Source organism: Tiliqua scincoides, chromosome 2, assembly GCF_035046505.1.
Source record: "Tiliqua scincoides isolate rTilSci1 chromosome 2, rTilSci1.hap2, whole genome shotgun sequence".
Classification (NCBI taxonomy): Eukaryota; Metazoa; Chordata; class Lepidosauria; order Squamata; family Scincidae; genus Tiliqua; species Tiliqua scincoides.
The window spans coordinates 106335080-106353394 of NC_089822.1; the positions used below are offsets into that span (position 1 = coordinate 106335080).

At 44.7% G+C, this 18315-nt stretch overlaps 1 protein-coding gene across 3 annotated transcripts in view; it reads left to right on the plus strand.

Moving 5' to 3' along the window:
- Positions 1–18315, plus strand: part of GSK3B (glycogen synthase kinase 3 beta) — a 131258-nt gene that overhangs the window by 49960 nt on the left and 62983 nt on the right. For all 3 annotated transcript variants that reach the window (XM_066614637.1, XM_066614638.1, XM_066614640.1), the window contains exons 3-5: positions 3429–3512; positions 4676–4786; positions 9208–9338. In XM_066614637.1, coding sequence (XP_066470734.1) covers positions 3429–3512; positions 4676–4786; positions 9208–9338 — 326 coding nt within the window. The remainder of the gene's footprint in view (positions 1–3428; positions 3513–4675; positions 4787–9207; positions 9339–18315) is intronic.

The following is an 18315-nucleotide window of genomic DNA, read 5'->3' on the forward strand; positions in this document are numbered from 1 at the left end:
CAGCCACTATTACGACCAAGTGTCTAAGGCTTGTTGAGAGCTCAACGTTCTGTGGGTTGGATTTGAACTCCTTTTGACTCAGACAGAACAGAATAATAAGAGAACAGGCTATAATCAGGTTAGTAATTTTTCTTGCAGGCTAGTAACTTGTGTGAGCTTATTGCAAGTCTGCTCTAGAGAGAGAATTTGAAGTTTTATGAATAGATTAGACCCGACTGTCTACCCAATAGCCACAGATTGGAGGTCTTTGAACAGAGTTTTAATGTTTCAAGACAATAAACTGTAACAAAAAAGCTTCTTCTTTCTGTAGTACTTTCAGTTCCTGCTCTTTCCCCTTTAGTCTTGCTTGCGTATGAACTGAAGTGTAAAGTGAGATGCATTACACACACACCATGCCACACTTTCTAAGGTTTTATAAGCTTCCTAGAAAGCAAAATATAGGTTAGCTATAGTTAGTACTGTTCTCAAATTCTCTGTGCTGAAGAAGTAATGTATACTGCTGTATTGTCTTCAGATTCATCTAAACCAGTAATTTTCAAGCTCTATACTGGGGTACACTAATTGTCATGATGGAACAGATAGTATGTAGAGGAAATGAAGACTCCTGTGACCCTAAGGCACCCATGTGTAAGAGATGCTGTCTACTGAATCTGTGCATCAGTCATTACTCTGGGCTTGTCTCCTTCCATTCTGGAGAAACAAAAAATATATTGTTGAAATGTAGATGATGCTTCACTGAGGATGATTCCTTTTCTTTCTTTTTTATCCTTTCATTATTAAAAAGTCATAATTTTGGGGTGAAAGTGAAGTCTACAATTTTTTTGACTTGGAAAAAGTTTGCTCATCTAAAATGTTCACAAAATATTTGATCTAACAGAGAGAACCAAAGTGGTATTGAAATTGGCATGTTTGGATAACCATCAAGTCTCCAGTATTCTGGAAAGATCCTGCCAGGAGCTACCTGTGGTGGCATACCAAATGCTGCCCTGCCTACTAAGTGATCTGCTGGCCACTCCCCCCCCCTTTCTCCAGTGTACTCAGTACTCTCCTTTCTTCCATGTTTCCTCTTGCTCTCTGTTCCCTCTCTTCCATAGTGCTGGAGATGGGAACCCAGAAGTGTGTGTTAACAGATTCCGCAGAACCTCAAATCAACATTGCAAAAAGCAATGTAACGATGATGGAATTGTTGTCCAGCTATTCTGTTAACTGATGAGATTGATGCAAACGTCTTCCTTTGTTCCAGTGTTTGAAAAACATGCTCTCTCATGTCATGTTCCTGTTAACATGTAGCAGGAACAAAAATCTGTTCTATGGCACTTGTGTTGGACCCTGTCTATGGCCCAATGCAAGGTGAAACTGATGTATCACAGTTTTAGCTCCTGTACACTTTATAGATTTCCTACTTTATGATTAAACATGTATTGGAAGTTTATCACTATCAAAATGGTTAATAGCTGTTAATTTACATCTTAATTTTTCCATTATGATTTTTAAGAAGCAAGTTTGTTTTTACATTTCACTTCTTTTTGCATTTACAAATAGTCTGAATATCTCTAATAGCTGAAGGCAGAATCTTCTGCTAAGTACACAACTGCTTATTGTGTAAGTAATGTGAGCCATAGGGGAAAATCGGACTTTGAGTTCAAGCACAGTATGTGACACAATAGGTGTAGTGTATTTGTTATTGTAGGTTGCAAATGGAGACAAGGACAGGCAAGCCACTAGAAACCATTGTATATTTCACCAGGACCATCCACTCAGCCCAGCTCAGTGATTTTCTATTGTCGTTTTATGTCTTGTGACCATGAAGAGAACTGCACTGTGTTCAGTTCTTTAAAAAAAATGGAGTTGGAGTTGATTCTCCCAACAAAACAGCATGGTTCAGTGGTTCCCAAACTTTTTTGACTGGCGGCTCCCTTGACCTGCTGGGCCATTGGCTGTGGCTCCGCATTTGGGCTACAATCCTATACGTTATATAGAGTGGCAGGTTTTTCATGAGGATTCTGTGACTTCCCTGGCTGGTTTCTTTGGCTCCCCAGGGAGCCACAATTCTCAGTTGGGGAAACACTGACATAGTGATTTTTTTTTAATATCATGGACAAATACCGTTCTACCTAGTACTGCATTTCTTCTGAAGAGTTCTAGGTTCTTTTCAATTTGACAGTCTTGCTCATTTCTTGTTTACAGAGAGTGTCAAGTAGAAATCAGGTAATTTTCACCCATCCACACTTTAAACAGGGAATTCTAGTGTGGAAGCTGCATGACTAAATTTTTGAATTTTATTTGTATGCTAGTCTTGTCTTGTGGTTGTAGCAGTGAAGCCACACTATGAACTGTCTGGAAGAGCCAGAATCAGGTGGCCTGTGTGCAGAAAAGGAATACTGAAAAAGCCCAGGCGCCTGACTGAAAGCAGTGCTGGGTATGCACAAAAATCTTACTAAGCTGCTTCCCATATGCTGATGTCACTTTAAAACATGCAGTGTTAACAAGTCAGCATGGATCCCGTTCAGTCCAGAGATCTCAGGCATTTTAATGCAGTACATGCAAGCAAGGCAACGTCTTTTTAAAAAGATCCTGGGTGTGTGGAATGCCACATGTCTGTTGGGCATACCTAGTATCACATCTAAATTAGGCCAAAGAAGCGACAGAGATAGTGGAGAGAGAATTCTGATTTAAACACAATATCGGACTTTCATAAGAATTTAACTCATGAGGCATTTCATACAACTCATTTTAATTGGACAGCTTTGCTGTGTATCCAGTCTTAGCACACCAGTCGTGTGTATCATAGGTAGACTTTGTGCTGATATGCTGATTCTGCACGTGTAACTGCTGAAGTCTTGATTTCAGAAGGAAACTAGGTTCATGGAATGCTGCCTGGGTAAGGTTTTAGTGCATGCCCAACATCTTTCAATTAGGTCTGCAGACAGAGAAATAGGGGAACAAAGATAGGTAAATTCCAAGACTGTGCCTGATCCGTCTCTAAATTCAGTGCTGTAGACTGTGGGAGATCCTAGGAATACCCCCACCTGAAGCATGCTTTAACACCTAACAACCATTGCCTGGAGACCTTTACAATGTGTTAATGGTGATAACAATCAATTGTAATGTTCAGTAGATACAAAATAAGAAATTTTGGCTTAAAGTGACCTTTTTTGTGGTGATTTAAATTCTTCCACCTTGGAAATGACTAATCTGTATTATCTTTAGTACATGCCTTAGGCTGCTTAGATGCAAATGAAACAACTCTGTATCTCAGTTTAGAAGGTTCTTCATTATTTCAGTAAAAGTTGGGGCATGATGTGTTCAGCAGTAATTGCTTTTATTCTTCCAAAATACCTAGTTTCTAATGTTTGAGCTTTTGTGAAATCATACAGGATTGTGTATCTTTGGAAAATATTATTTCAAATACTGTTCTCTATTTTCAGAATCGAGAGCTTCAAATCATGAGAAAGCTCGATCATTGTAACATTGTCAGATTGCGCTATTTCTTTTACTCCAGTGGAGAGAAGGTAAGTTTGGAACTGCATGTAGGAAAGAAACTACTTGGGGGTCCATGGGATGGCAGTGGATGAGGAATAGATAGATCTTCAGGACGAAGTGTTTTGGTAGTTGCTTGTCAACCTTCTCGCTGTTCTTGCCACAACCCATTGTGCTGGCTCTGGAGGCAAAGGGTGGATGAATGAATGAACAGTGACAAAGACAATGCATGATTGTAGGAAGACTTTGCCCCCCTCCCCCCAAAATGGAAGGATGCATGTGGCAGCACCTGCTACTGACTGCAAGATTCAACTGTACTGGCGACATTTAAAAAGAGACATAGTAACAGGAAGCAACTAGTGCACTTCACCTCATTCCTCCCCTGCTCAGGGATGCTGTGTTAATCCCTATGCTTTGGAGGGGGAGGAGGGGTTGACTATGAACAAAGAGATTGTGGTCAGGGGCTCCTGTTGGTGCCTAAGCAGTTGGCCAATCAAGCCAACCACTGATACCTGGCCTGAAAGTATATGTCTCTCAAAAACAATATTGACTTTGTGATGGGGATGGAAGACACACACAAGTGGATATGTGACTGTGAGAAATAATCATGCAGATGGAATCCCTGTGCCTATAGAAATACTTTATTCAATACACAGTTTAGTCTTTGTGGGCCTTTCCTTTTTTTAAAAGAATATATCCTGTAATTGTTTATTTCTAGTACTTCGTCACTACATTTCACAATGACTAGTTTCTCCGAAGCATGTTTTGTACCGTTCTTGTTCACTACCCTTTTCTATTAAGCTCTCTTAGATGACTTCAATCCTCTTCCTTTTAACCTAGTAGTTGTGAAAGTGGTATAACCATGTTTTTTTAAAAATAGGTGCTTAAAAAAAAAACCTGCTTGTTTCACTGTGTTGAAATATGATGAGTCAAAGTTAACACATTATTTGTCTGACCTGAGAAGAACATGTTTTATTCAGTACCAGGAAGAACATGTCTTATTCAGCATGATGTAGTATTTGCAGAAAACCAAAACAATTCTGGTATATTATTCTCCTTGAATATAGACAGATTTTGTTAAATATTTATTTCATGCATATTGTGATTCAGTTAAACCACCACCTCTTAGATATTTGTACTTGTGGTTTCCATATTGCTTTCTTTACTCTGTTCTCTCATTTTCTCTCTCTTCTAGAAAGATGAGGTATACCTTAATTTGGTCTTGGACTATGTTCCTGAAACAGTATACAGAGTTGCCAGACACTATAGTCGGGCCAAGCAGACACTCCCCATGATATTTGTGAAGGTAGGTAAAATGAATTAAGAGGTTAGATTGTTTGGGGCTTATTGGAGACTTCAGATACAGGGCAGAGTCCCAGTCACTCAGTACATGAGTATTTCATTCACTCATGGGGGTGAAAAAATTTCTTTCTAGTGGCAATTCCTCATGTCTAATGTGGTGCTGCTCTGACGGGCCTCACAATGTGAGTGGTGGTGGCACCTTTTGGGGCACTCCTGCTGGACGGCGAAGCTGGGCATTTATGGATGGTTGTGAGGAGGAATGTACACAGTCATATATGAAGGTTGCATGTGTGTTTCATGCTGCCACATGTAATGGTAATGGGTTCACAGTGTATACAGCAGAGTATCTCTTCCCTGCAGCAGGGTAGCTTCTCTGGGATTGTTTCTGCTGCATTTGGGTGCCAGCCCAACATCTGCCTTAGCTCTCAGCTCAAGCCTCCTCATCACAGGCTTCAGTCAGGATTTTAAATCCCTGGCTGCCCTCTGTGCAGGCTTTTTCTCCTGCCCCTCATCTCATGGTTCATGGTGCCCCATCATCTTAGTAACAAGATGCCATTTTGACCTCATTGTGCCACTCTGGAAGTTCCTGAGTGGCTCCCATCACAGTGGAAGGCTTGTTTGTGTCAGGGTTGAGATGGGTGAGTCTGTGCTATTATGGCAAGGCTGGTGCTCCCTGACAAAGAGTTTCTACTTAAAATACATTTATTCAAACATACAATAAATTGAAGATGCTATAACTCTAGTTTTTTCATATGGGTGGGCCCTCTTTATCTGTGGGTTTGTAACTCGTGTATGTGAGCCACCATAGGTTCTGAACCTGCGATGGCCTCACCTGCTTTCTGAGACTCAACCAGAGGTGTTTCTACAAAAACAGGAAGTGCATTTCTGATGTCTTTGGGGGTCACAGAACACCACTGGATGCGGCGTGAAAACGCCTCTGGTCCATTTTGGAAGTCCCGTTGGACCAACCTGTGGATTCACTTATCCATGAGTTTCAATATCCACAGGTGGTCCAGAAACGGATCCCCCCAGATACCAATGTCCAGCTGTACATGGACAATCTTCTTGCATGACAGTATGCACATTTCTCCTTGCATCGATGTTTAACTTTATAGCTTAAGTTATATGTGAAAGGCAGATCTGTAAGCTGCCTTCATGCTTTCCAGGAACAAGTACTGGTTGCTCCTGGATGAATGCTGTAGTAATAGAAAAACAGATCTATGCAAAGGCTCAAAAGCCTTGAGAGGTGAGTTAAGGAAGGAGAAGCCAGACATGTATATTAGGTCTGTCCTGACAGACCCCGCTTCAACCCAGCAGCATCCCATCTGGAATAGAAAAATTGCAGATATGGTACTGCTTTATATCAATCCAATAGTTTTCTAGCTCCCTCTCAATCCGGTTGCAAAAGAGTTACTAATCTAGGACCCCAGTTTCCCATGCACACATGTGATAATCACTGGAGGGGTTACTGCGTGTGTATGCATCTCTCCCACGCTTACAGAAAACCAAAAAGTTGGTCTGTAATATACACTGCTCAAAACAGTAAAGGGAACACTCAAACAACACAATGTCACTCCAAGTCGATCACATTTCTGTGAAATCAAACTGTCCACCTAGGAAGCCACACTGATTGACAATCAAGTTCACATACTGTTGCACAAATGGAGTAGACAACAGGTGGAAATCATAGGCAAGTAACAAGACACCCCCAATAAAGGAGTGGTTCTGCAGGTGGTGACCACAGACCACTTCACAGTCCCTATGCTTTCTGGCTGATGTTTGGGTGACCTTTGAATGCTGGCGGTGCTGTCACTCTAGTGGTAGCATGAGGCGGAGTCTGCAACCCACACAAGTGGCTCAGGTAGTGCAGCTCATCCAGGATGGCACATCAATGCGAGCTGTGGCAAGAAGGTTTGCGGTGTCTGTCAGTGTGGTGTCCAGAGCATGGAGGCGCTACCAGGAGACAGGCCAGTACACCAGGAGACGTGGAGGAGGCCGTAGGAGGGCAACAACTCAGCATCGGGACCGCTACCTCCGCCTTCGTGCCAGGAGGAACAGGAGGAGCACTGCCAGAGCCCTGCAAAATGACCTCCAGCAGGCCACAAATGTGCATGTGTCTGCTCAAACGGTCAGAAACAGACTCCATGAGGGTGATATGAGGGCCTGACCTCCACAGGTGGGGGTTGTGCTGACAGCCTGACACCGTGCAGGACGTTTGGCATTTGCCAGAGAACACCAAGATTGGCAACAATGCCACTGGCGCCCTGTGCTCTTCACAGATGAAAGCAGGTTCACATTTAGCACATGTGACAGAAGTGACAGAGTCTGGAGATGGCAGGGAGAACGTTCTGCTGCCTGCAACATCCTCCAGCATGACCGGTTTGGCAGTGGGTCAGTAATGGTGTGGGGTGGCATTTCTTTGGGGGGCTGCACAGCCCTCCATGTGCTCGCCAGAGGTAGCCTGACTGCCATTAGGTACCGAGATGAGATCCTCAGACCCCTTGTGAGACCATATGCTGGTGCAGTTGGCCCTGGGTTCCTCCTAATGCAAGACAATGCTAGACCTCATGTGGCTGGAGTGTGTCAGCAGTTCCTGCAAGATGAAGGCATTGATGCTGTGGACTGGCCTGCCCGTTCCCCAGACCTGAATCCAATCGAGCACATCTGGGACATCATGTCTCGCTCCATCCACCAGCGCCACGTTGCACCACAGACTGTCCAGGAATTGGCGGATGCTTTAGTCCAGGTCTGGGAGGCGATCCCTCAGGAGACTATCTGCCACCTCATCAGGAGCATGCCCAGGCGTTGTAGGGAGGTTATACAGGCACGTGGAGGCTACACACACTACTGAGCCTCATTTTGACTTGCTGTATGGACATTACATCGCAGTTGGATCAGCCTGTAGTGTGTGTTTCCACTTCAATTTTGCGTATGACACCAAACCCAGACCTCCATGGGTTAATAAATGTGATTTCCATTGATGATTGTTGTGTGATTTTGTTGTCAGCACATTCAACTATGTCAGGAACAAAGCATTTAATAGGAATATTTCGTTCATTCAATCTCGGATGTGTTGTTTAAGTGTTCCCTTTATTGTTTTGAGCAGCTTATTATTTAAGTAGTCTATTTACACTCATGACAATTACTATTTGTCACTATTTGTCACTCACAATATGCTCAATTGAAAACTTGGCTATCATATTCAAATAAAAATTTCAGATTTGTTCAGTGTAACGTTACCCCAAGGACCCAAGTGCATCCAGGGTCACCTGGACATCAGGGACTGCACTTTACCCAATTCCCTGGTTTATGTACCCAACCCTACCTCCTTACAACATGTCTGCCTGGTAAGCTGCCAAGTGTGCCCACCTCCCCTGTCTGAAGACCCTGAATCTCATTCTTCGTTGTGAGCCTTCTAGTAGCATTTCATTTGAATGCTTGTAAACTCATTGTGACAACTGTAGGAATTTTTGTTGAGTCTTTGTAGTGTATCCTTTTTCTCTTTATTCTAGTCTTTTTTTCTCTCCCCCTTCTTATCACCTCTTCCCCAGCAACTACTTGCAAGTCCTTGGAACAGGGAGGTTTGGCTTTATTAGAAAACTGTTGTTCTGAAATCTGCTTTCCAGGAGAGCATTGAGACTTTTTTCTTTGCATAATCTCCTGTAGTCCCCCCCCCCCGTTTGTGCTACCTGTGAGGCAACAGTGTAAATGGCTCTGTATCTGTTACTCTATTTCAAATTCTAACTCACAAGAGTCTGCCAAAGCAAAATAAATATGTCCCTGATATCAGGGCTAGGAAAAAATCTAATTCATTCTTCTACTTGCCTGTGTGTATAAACGTTTTCTCACAGGCAAACTGTCCTGTTTATTCAGAAGTGAGTCCAATTTTGTCAGGGGACCTTACTACCAAGAAAGTATTCATAGGGCTGTGCTGTCGATATTCCATAGAATCTGTCTCCTGAACATCTAAAATAATTTTATCTTTCTTCTGCTCATGAAAATGAGTATTGTGGTTTTTTTAAAATTTGTGTGTGTTTTTTTGTTTTCTGGATATTTTGTTTTAGGATTGGGTGTGGCTTACTGAAACTTCTGCTAGCCATCTGAGTTGTGAAGGGAGTGCCTTTTTTGTTCCATTAATTAATGTAATTGATAAAATTGAGCTGCACTTTCTTGATTGCTGTTGTCTTGCTGATTTTAGAAATAAGCGTTATGACAAAATACTACACTTCCTGTGCTACTGTTTGCTAAATTCTCTGGTAGGAAAAAAATGAGAGAGAAATATTTTAAAATAAAACATATTGAGAGAAGGCATTCTTTCAAAGCCCTGCTTTTAGCCACACTAGATGTATTTTAGGTTTTCTTGTAGTTTTAGTGTGAAACTTCCTGCCAGTTGATAATGCACGTTGTCGTTCGTTTATTTTGCAGTTATACATGTATCAGCTATTTCGAAGTTTAGCCTATATCCATTCCTTTGGAATATGCCATCGGGATATAAAACCACAGAACCTTTTGCTGGACCCCGACACAGCTGTCCTAAAACTTTGCGATTTTGGAAGGTAAGCTTTTCAAGCATCCTGAGAGAACCTACTATATTTACTGTAACTGTGGCATGTAATTTTTGCACAGTGATGTTTACACTGATATATCATGGTAATGAAGAGAATTTCAACTCTGTTTACCAAAATTCACTTGTCATGGCTCTTGAGCAGTGGTTCTCGAACTTTTCCAACCTGCGGCTCCCTGATCCCTGTGGCCATTGGCCACGGCTCCCCAGTACAACACCTCACCTCAGTTACCCCCAAAATGGGGATGAAGGTGTTCTAATTATACACTAGAAACAAAAAAAAAACCTGCCAGCACTCTGAGGGTGCAATCCTAACCACACTGAGTAAGCCCCATTGAACAAAATAGGGCTTACTTCTGAGTAGACCTGGTTAAGACTGTTCCCTGAGTTTGTTAGTAGCACACCTGGAGGGTTTTGGAAAGGGAGGGGGGAAATGATGAATTTGCTTGGGGAGGGTAAGACTTTGTTTTGTGTGCATCTGCTAATTGCAAACTGCTGCAAATTGAGACCCAGAGACTGTTTGCAATCCTAACCTCACTTTCCTGGGAGTAAGTCCCATTGAACACAATAGGACTTACTTATGAGTAGACCTAGCTAGGATTGTGCCTTTTGTCTTACAACAGCAGCCAACATTTAGCAGCCTACAACAGTTAACCAATGCTAACTGGTAAGGGGCACTTTTTCAAGTGGGTGCTTCTCTTTTACTTAGCAGGGGGAGAGTAACTGGTCTACCTCCCCCCCCCCCAGCTCTGTCTTTTCTAGTGGCTGTCTGCTGGTGTTGCATCTTTTTAGATCATTGGCGGCATACTGGTGTGCCATGAGGGTGCCTCAGGTGTGCTGCATTGCGGTGGCAGCTGCATGTGTGGGAGAAGCGGCAGCTTGGAGCCTTGTTTGGCAGCAGGAGAAAAAGGGGCAGCTGTGCAGGGGCTTGGACTCTCCTGCTGTTGCTGGTGCCTGCCCCATGTGCTGATTGGGCAACCCGGAAGAGCTCCTGGTGGGTGGGAATGTGGAGGGAGAGAGCCTGAAGGTTGAAGCAGGTAGGAGCCAGAAGCAGCTGGCTGGAAAGGATCCTGGAGAGACCCTTTACCTTGCCAGCAATGCCCCAAAGTGACCCTCCCTGCCTTGTCTCCCCTGGCAAGGCTTTGGCAGGAAGGGTGCTTGGCCACAATCCTATCCACACTTACCTAGGAGTAAACCCCATTGACTATAATGGGGCTTACTTCTGAGTAGATGTACAGAGGCTTGGTTGCACTCTCTCTTGAATACATGAGCAGGCAAGTGATGCTTTTCTTCCCCCCCACCCACCTCCTCCCCTCCTGCACACACATCCCCCATCATAATTGCAGTTAACCCCTCTTACTGCCCCTCCCCACCCCTCCCTCTTCCCCACCTTCCAAAGTCCAGAGTCAGTTGCCTCCCATTCTCTCTCTCTCTCTCTCCCCCCCCCCAGTTAATCCTGCACTTGTATCAGCCACATCTCCTCACTGCCCCTCATCCCCCATTTCTCCAGTGTGCTCAGTCTCATCTCTTTGCCAACACCTCCTGGTATATCAGAGCATATCAATTGGTAACAGTTTGAACAGACCTGCTTCAAAACATGGTTCATCCTTTCCAGAAACCACATACAGCTCCCTCTCCAAGCTTCTTGGGAATTTCTTTCATTGTCATGTATGTAATGATCTAAGGCTGCAATCCTAACTACACTTTCCTGAGAGTAAACTTCATTGAACAAAAAGGACTTACTTCTGAGTAGACCTGGTTAGGCTTGTGTCCTTAGTTCAGGGGTCGGCAACCTTAAACATTCAAAGGGCCATTTGGACCCGTTTTCCAGAGAAAAGAAAATCTCGGGAGCCACAAAACCCTTTTGACATCTAAAATGAAGATAACACTGCATATATAGTTTTTTTACCTTTATGATCTGCTGCAAGCTCCCCTTCCTGTGCTAACCAGACAATATACTTATTTTCAAGATAGATATATCTTGGCTGAGGGCCCAATCCTATCTAACTTTCCAGCACTGATGCAGCCCAGACTTAAGGAAACAAATGTTCCCATACCTTGAGGAGGCCTCTGTGACTGACTCCCCACTACAAGATGCAGTGCATGCCCCATTAGAATGGCTGCACCGACACTGGAAAACTGGATAGGATTGGGCCCTGAGACGGCACTCTGAGGCACACACAGGGTGACCAGATGTCATAACAATAAAAGACAAAATGTAGGATATTGAAGAAAAATGTAGGACCACGAAATAAAAGCTAAAAACACTCATCTATATTGATTATATATTGATCAATATATAGATTATATATTTATTATATATTGTATTATTGATCTCATGTGCCTAATTTAAAATTACTTATTGAATTTAAAACTGTATTACATATAATTTATTAATTACAAGAGGGGATGTGTTGCCTGCTCACAGGGAAAAGCAGGACATTTAAGTTCTTTTCCAGGACATGGGGCTAAAAATAGGACATGTCCTGGAAAAAGAGGACCTCTGGGCGCACACTGGGGCGGTGCATGCTAAGATGGCACCCTTGAATTTAGCACTCTTCATTTTCCCCAGGTCAACCCCATCTTTCTTGCTCCTGAAAGAGCACCCCTTTCTAAGGCTCCCACAGCCCCATCTCTGCCCTCCTGCTCCCCATGGCACCCCAGAAAAGCAAGGTAAAGATGGAGTTACACAGGTGGCCCTTCCACAGCCTCCCTCTTCCCCACCCACCCACCTTTGCAAAGTCAACACTTCCCCCCTCTCCCACTGCTCTGCCTCACCTATTGCCCTACAAGACAAAAGTGAGGTCATCCCCATTGCCTCACTGTGCCAAGCCCCACACCCACAGCTGTGTGCACAGGAGATGCCCACAAGGGGACTGCAGGTGCCTTCTGCCCTCTCTTGGGAGCTGCCCCTGCCTCCCCCCACCCAGGCAGCCCTGCCTGGGCTCCCCCTCCTGCCTCTGTGCCCCCCACCGACCCCCCACTGGAAGCCCACCCGCCTGGCGCCCCCACCCGCCTGGCGCCCCCACCCCTTGCCAGCCACACTCCGGGTGGCAGGAAGCCAGGAGGGGAGCCTGGCTGCTGTCAGCCACACTCACCATATACAGGACGTAGAGGACGCACAGTGCATTACGGGAGCAGGTGAAGCCCTAGCACACCATTTTCCCAGGCAGGAGTGGCCAAGCCCCCCTTTTCCTCCCCCGCAGCACAAGACAATCTCCCGCTCCCCCCAAGGGGAAATCAGCAGCAGCCTGTCCTGCACAAAACAGTCTCCCCCTCTGCCCAAGGGGAAAGCAGCTGCTTCCCATCCTGCCCCTTTAAATCCCAGCCTGTAGGAGCCAGAGCAGCAGCTGCCCGTCCTGCCCCTTTAAATCCCAGCCTGCAGGAACCAGAGCAGATGGCTGAAAGAGACACAGGTTGCTGATCCCAGCCTTAGTTATATTAATTAAATTAATTGTAACATAATAATGTAATTAAAAACTAGTAGTGTGCCTTGACAACATTAGGGCCTTGTCAGTGTGCTGTGAGCTGAAAAAGGTTGAAAATGGCTGTTTTAGTTTGTGAGCCCTTTTGGTACAGGGAGCCATTAGTTACTTGATTTTTCTCTGTGAACTGCTTTGTGAACTTTTGTTGAAAAATGGTGTATAAATACTCTTAATAATAACAACATGGGAAGTACCCCCCCCAGGCAGGAGGAAAAAGGGGGATGGCTGGAAAGGAATAGGTATTTTATTTTTTAATCAATTTTTGGAGACAAAGCCATCAAGAGTGGCTTTTTTCTCTTTTTTGAAGGGGGAGAAAAAAGAGAAAGGTAAGGATCCTTGATTAAGCTGACACAGACCCCAAGCCTATGTAGGTCTACTCAGAAGTAAGTCCCATTTGAATCAATGGGGCTTACTCCCAGGAAAGTGTGGAAAGGATTGCAGCCACACAGAGCAAGATTACAACTCATCCCCAAAGCTGCTGCCCCAAAGATGGGGGCTGCTCACATACATATACCCCAGCATGCAGATGCCACCCCTGTTCCCCCCAGGCAAGACAGAGAAATGTAGGCTGGGGCATCTGGACACCCCCCCCCCCAAGAGCAGGCTGGGCTCCCTCCTTCCCAAGCGGAGGAAAGCGCTGCTTCCTTCCCAGTTTGAAGCCTGCCAGGAGCTTGCCCTGTGCTGATGAGATGCATCACCTCCATGCTGCCTGGCCAGCCTTCTCTCCCACCTCCCCCCACCATGTTTCACATTGCCTTCCCTGCCTTACACTGCCCCACCCACCTCATTCTCAGCAGAGGAAAAGCAACAAGTCAGGAGGCAGCACCTGCAGCAGAGCAGCTATGACCACCTCTCTCCCTGAGATGCCTCCCCCCACCATGTTTCACACTGCCCCACCCACCTCGTTCACAGCCAAAGAAAAGCAGCAAGTAGGGAGGCTGCAGGTGCAGCTGAGCAGAGCTAAGCAGTGCAGCCTCTACTCTGTCCTGCAGCTATGGCCACCTCTCTCCTGGAGATGCCTCACAATGCCCCTGGCAGCTAGCCACGCCTCCCCAGGGAGGCAGGACGAACAGATTGAATACCTCGGCTTTAGGGGTATGGAAGTCTGATCCCGTTGCTATGGAGGTAGAGTTTTAGGTTTGAAAAAGAGTGAAGATTCATTGAGAGCATTGTTGTTTGTATTCTATTGAATTGATTGTATTCTATTGGATCCTGGCAGCCATGCTGTGAATGTAATATTGAACTCCTTTTGAAACACATTGAAAAAAGAACTATAGAACTTTTAAAAACCCTGCTTGGTAATTCTGCAGAAGAAATGAAACATTTTTCTTCGTGGTTTCTGTGTATTCCAGCTACAGTTAGTGGAACCTATACAGAACAACTCTCAGAATTTCTAGAGCTCTGGCTTTTTAGGAGACTGTCATGCCCCTGCTAGAAGGCTAGGCATGGATGTTCCATAGGCTGTAGCTAGTGGGTTCCCATTGATTTCTCATAAGATGCAACCATGTAAGATTGATCTCTTGGAAAGGGTGTCAGGGAAAACATCTTAGCATTTTCCACTTCCTTTCAGCTGTAGCCTTTGAAATGGATTGCCTTTTTTCCCTTCAGTTCCTCACTATTCAGTTCATTCTTGTTCTCCTTTAATACAATATTTGCTGGTCCACTAGTTGTGTGGGTCATGGACCTTACTTCAGACTGTGTCATAAGACAAAATTGCATTCTTTCAAATGAAGTTTTTCTTACAAAACGAAATTCTAACACTATTGGTTTTGTATATACAGGTGCCCAGGATAACAACAGTAGTTAACATTTTATATAGTGCTTTCTGAGTTTGCAAAGCATTTTGGTTTTAAGGATAGATAATATCAACTCTGTAATGGAAGTATTAGTATCCCCATTTTACAGCTGAGTTGCTGAGGCTGAGAGAAAGTGACAAGTCACAAAGTAGCCTGAATAATGCCAGTAGACAATATATACAGGTGCAGCCTATTTATCAATAGGATTTTTTTATCTTTGAATTTGTCTCAAATGGGACGGGGGTACTGAAAGACACACACACACACCTTTGCCTCCTTTGCCCTGTGCTGTTTCCAGGCAGCCCAAAACACTGCAAAAAGGCTCCACCTCCCCACCAGGCAGGGAAATAGCCCTGGAGTCATGGAAGAGGTTCCCCTTGCAAAGGAACAGTAACATTCCTGGAGCCCCTGAGCCAGCCAAGGCTGAAGAGGGGTAGGGGGGACCAAAAACCTCTGTAGCCAGGACAGGTACAGCAAGGTGGATCTCTCTCTCTCTCTCACACACGCACACGCACACGCACACGCACACACAGACAGGTGCAGTAGCAGCAGAGGGGATTGCTTTAAAAAACCCTGGGAATGTTTGTCGAATTCCCCCCCCCAGATGGTGCAGGCTGACACAAGTAAGCCTTTCTAGCAAACATGAGATTTTGCCTACAATTCTCTCTGCACTTTCCTGGGAGTAAGCCCCATTGACTAGAATGGGGATTACTTCTGAGTAGAAAGGCATAAGGCTGGACTCTTAAAAGCTCAACATCCCACCTGTGAAAGAAGCAGGACAGCTGGCAATGGGGAGGGCTGAGTATGGAGGGGGAGGAGAGGGGACTGCTTTAAAAAAAACCAGGGAGTGTTTGCCGAATTCCCCCCCCCCAGATGATGCAGACTCTCCTGCTCCAGCAAGCCTTGGGAAGCCTTGGAGAGACAGGTGAGGGTGAGCAGAGAGCAGGACTACGTCCCAGAATGCTCTGGGGCAGAGGAGCTTCCATGATGGCAGCGGCCAGGGAGGGCTGCAGGAGTGGCAGCAGCAAAGAGGAGGAGGAGAACCTGCAGCACTGTTGGGAGGCTGCCTGGGACACAGAGGACAAGGCTTCCCAAGCAAGCTCAGCATCCCACCTGTGAAAGGGGAAGGAGGGGGAGGCAGGGGAGGGGATTGATAACAGCTGCCTTAGTTTCCTTCCATCCAGAAGTGTCAGGCTGCAGCCTCTTTGCGTAACTCTATGGAATTTAGCATAAAACGTTTTTTGTTAATCACACCGAGTCACGGAACGGAACTAACATGGACAAATAGGCTCTACCTGTATTTGCACACTTCTATCAGAGTACAGCACAAACAGCCTTTTAGTTTTGTTCTAGGGTAGGGTGTGCAAACCCTGTCCCAGGGCCAGAAACCGACCCTTGGGAGGATTTTTTTCTGGCCCCTGTCGTAAACATAGGGGGGTTTGGGTGCTCAGGGTTCTTGGTTTTCAAACCCTAAAGCCCTCAAGGCCCCTCTGCTCAGTAGTTCTGCCAGCACCCTCTATGTGCCAGTGCCTCAGTCCAGGGACACTGAGACCCTCTAGGCTTAATTCTATCCCTTGCAGGCACTGAGCTCTTTCTCCAATTAAAGCCTCAGTCCTCAAGTTACTAGACCTCAATGAGCACTTGGTAGCTTGCTGAACAGCTAGGCAGGATTCTGAACCTTTGTCCCCAACAGACAATGAAACAGCTTAGTAAAAGATATTTTTGTTTATTAAGTACATAATGTTACGCACTCTACAATAAGGCAGCAAATGCTGGAGGCATAAACATCTAGGAAACATATAATAATAATAATAATAATAATAACAGGTATTTATATACCGCCTTTCTTGGTCTTTATTCAAGGCGGTTTACATAGGCAGGCTTTATTAAATCCCTTATTAAATAGGGATTTTTACAGTTTCAAAGAAGGTTCTTTCTTTCAAGAACGACTACATTCAAGGTGTTTCATTCCGATCTGGCTTCACATTCTGGCCTCCATCCTCCCACGCTCAGAGCAGATGGAATTGCTCGGCTCCAGCTTGTCAGCTGCTCCGAGGTCGCACGGTGCCGGTGGCCTCGAACTGGTGACCTTGTGGATGTTATCTTCGGGCAGATGTAGGCTCTACCCTCTAGACCAGACCTCCTGCCTGAAGGAGGCAGGGATTCTATTCCCTCCCTTTCCTGTACAAATCAATTTTGTCCTCTGCTCCGCTCCTTCTTTCACCACCACCCACTTATTGTATTCAGACTCTTAGCACACCAGTCCTCCATGTATTTATTTTCTGGCCCTTGTCACTGTGTCAGATATGCGATACGGTGTTGAAAAGTTTTGGACATTCTTTTGTAGGGCACCAAGCTTACCAATATTACATCCTTCCATTTTTCTACATCCTTCCTTCCAGATTCTTCATTGCCTCTTTGAGTGTTCAATGAATGCATGGCTTTAATAGCTTTCAGTTACTACTAATTCTGGTATTTGAATGCATTGAATGGAGGAGGCTAGCATGTGTGTTCCTGTTAAGCCCTTCATGTGTTCTCCATAGCAGTATGTGCTTGATAGGTTTATTCAGTTTCCTTCAAGAAAATCTGGGCATCATTCATGACTGTGCACTCAAGTACCTTGCTGAAGTGCAGCAAGTTAGAAACAGTTTGATAGCTGTTTAGATTGGATGAGTTCTGTGAAAATTCTTAAAGATGTAAGATGTGAGGAGTCTCAAATTGGGGACTGATATAGCAGGATGAAGGTAACTTGCTCTTTTGTGTCACCAAGCCTGGAACAGGAAGGCGCAGCACACTTAACTAGCCCTAGAGAAATCCAATAGGGTCCCTACTAGCCTTATATAAGAACTCTCCCAGTAGAGGAGAGCGTGAACTTGTTTCCAGTAAGAAAGTAAGGGAACATGATAAACAGACTTTCTTTATCTGCTTGTTTGCCTGTTCTGGAACCTGACCGCCATTTTGTCTTACACCACATCATCTCCCTCTATTCAGTTCAGGCCACACTGGGCCCTGAGTCAGTCATGGAAGGAGTCAGCCATGGCATCCTTGAGAATCTTAGGAATCTCATCTTCCCTGAATTAAGAAGTTTGTAACCTTGGAGATTTGGGTTCCCAACAGTGGTCTGGCAGATTTAATAAGCCAAGATGGGTATGGGTTATGGATGAATATCCCCTTGCGAGAACCACCTCTTGCATTCTATTCAAGAATCTTGCCAACATTTTCAGGTTATTTAAATTGAAAAAGTCTTTTAATTAAAAGATTTGTATCCCTCCTTCTTAAGAACTATGATGTCTAAGATGGCATCTATCAAAAGCTGCATAGCTGAAACGGTTGAAATGTTGAAACATGACAGTTGAAACGGTTTCTTGAAACATGGCATCCAATTTGAAGCAAACATAAGCAATTTCATCTGCAAAATATTGTGCAAACTTGTCACAGTGGGTGCCAGTGAGTTGTACTCCGTTCTCTCTATCCAGAATGTAAAAAATCTGTCTACTTGAAAGAGCTCTGATGGATGATAGTGTGTGCCTGCAGTGGTAGTAGAGAAGATTTTTTTTCCTTCTATCACTGCCAAAGATTGGTACCCTCTCTCTTCTTTGCATTTATGGGCTTGTTATAGGAGGCCTATGTCTGGCAATTCATTACAGCGATTGAGATCCTGCCTGAAAATGACACTAGAAAAATCCAT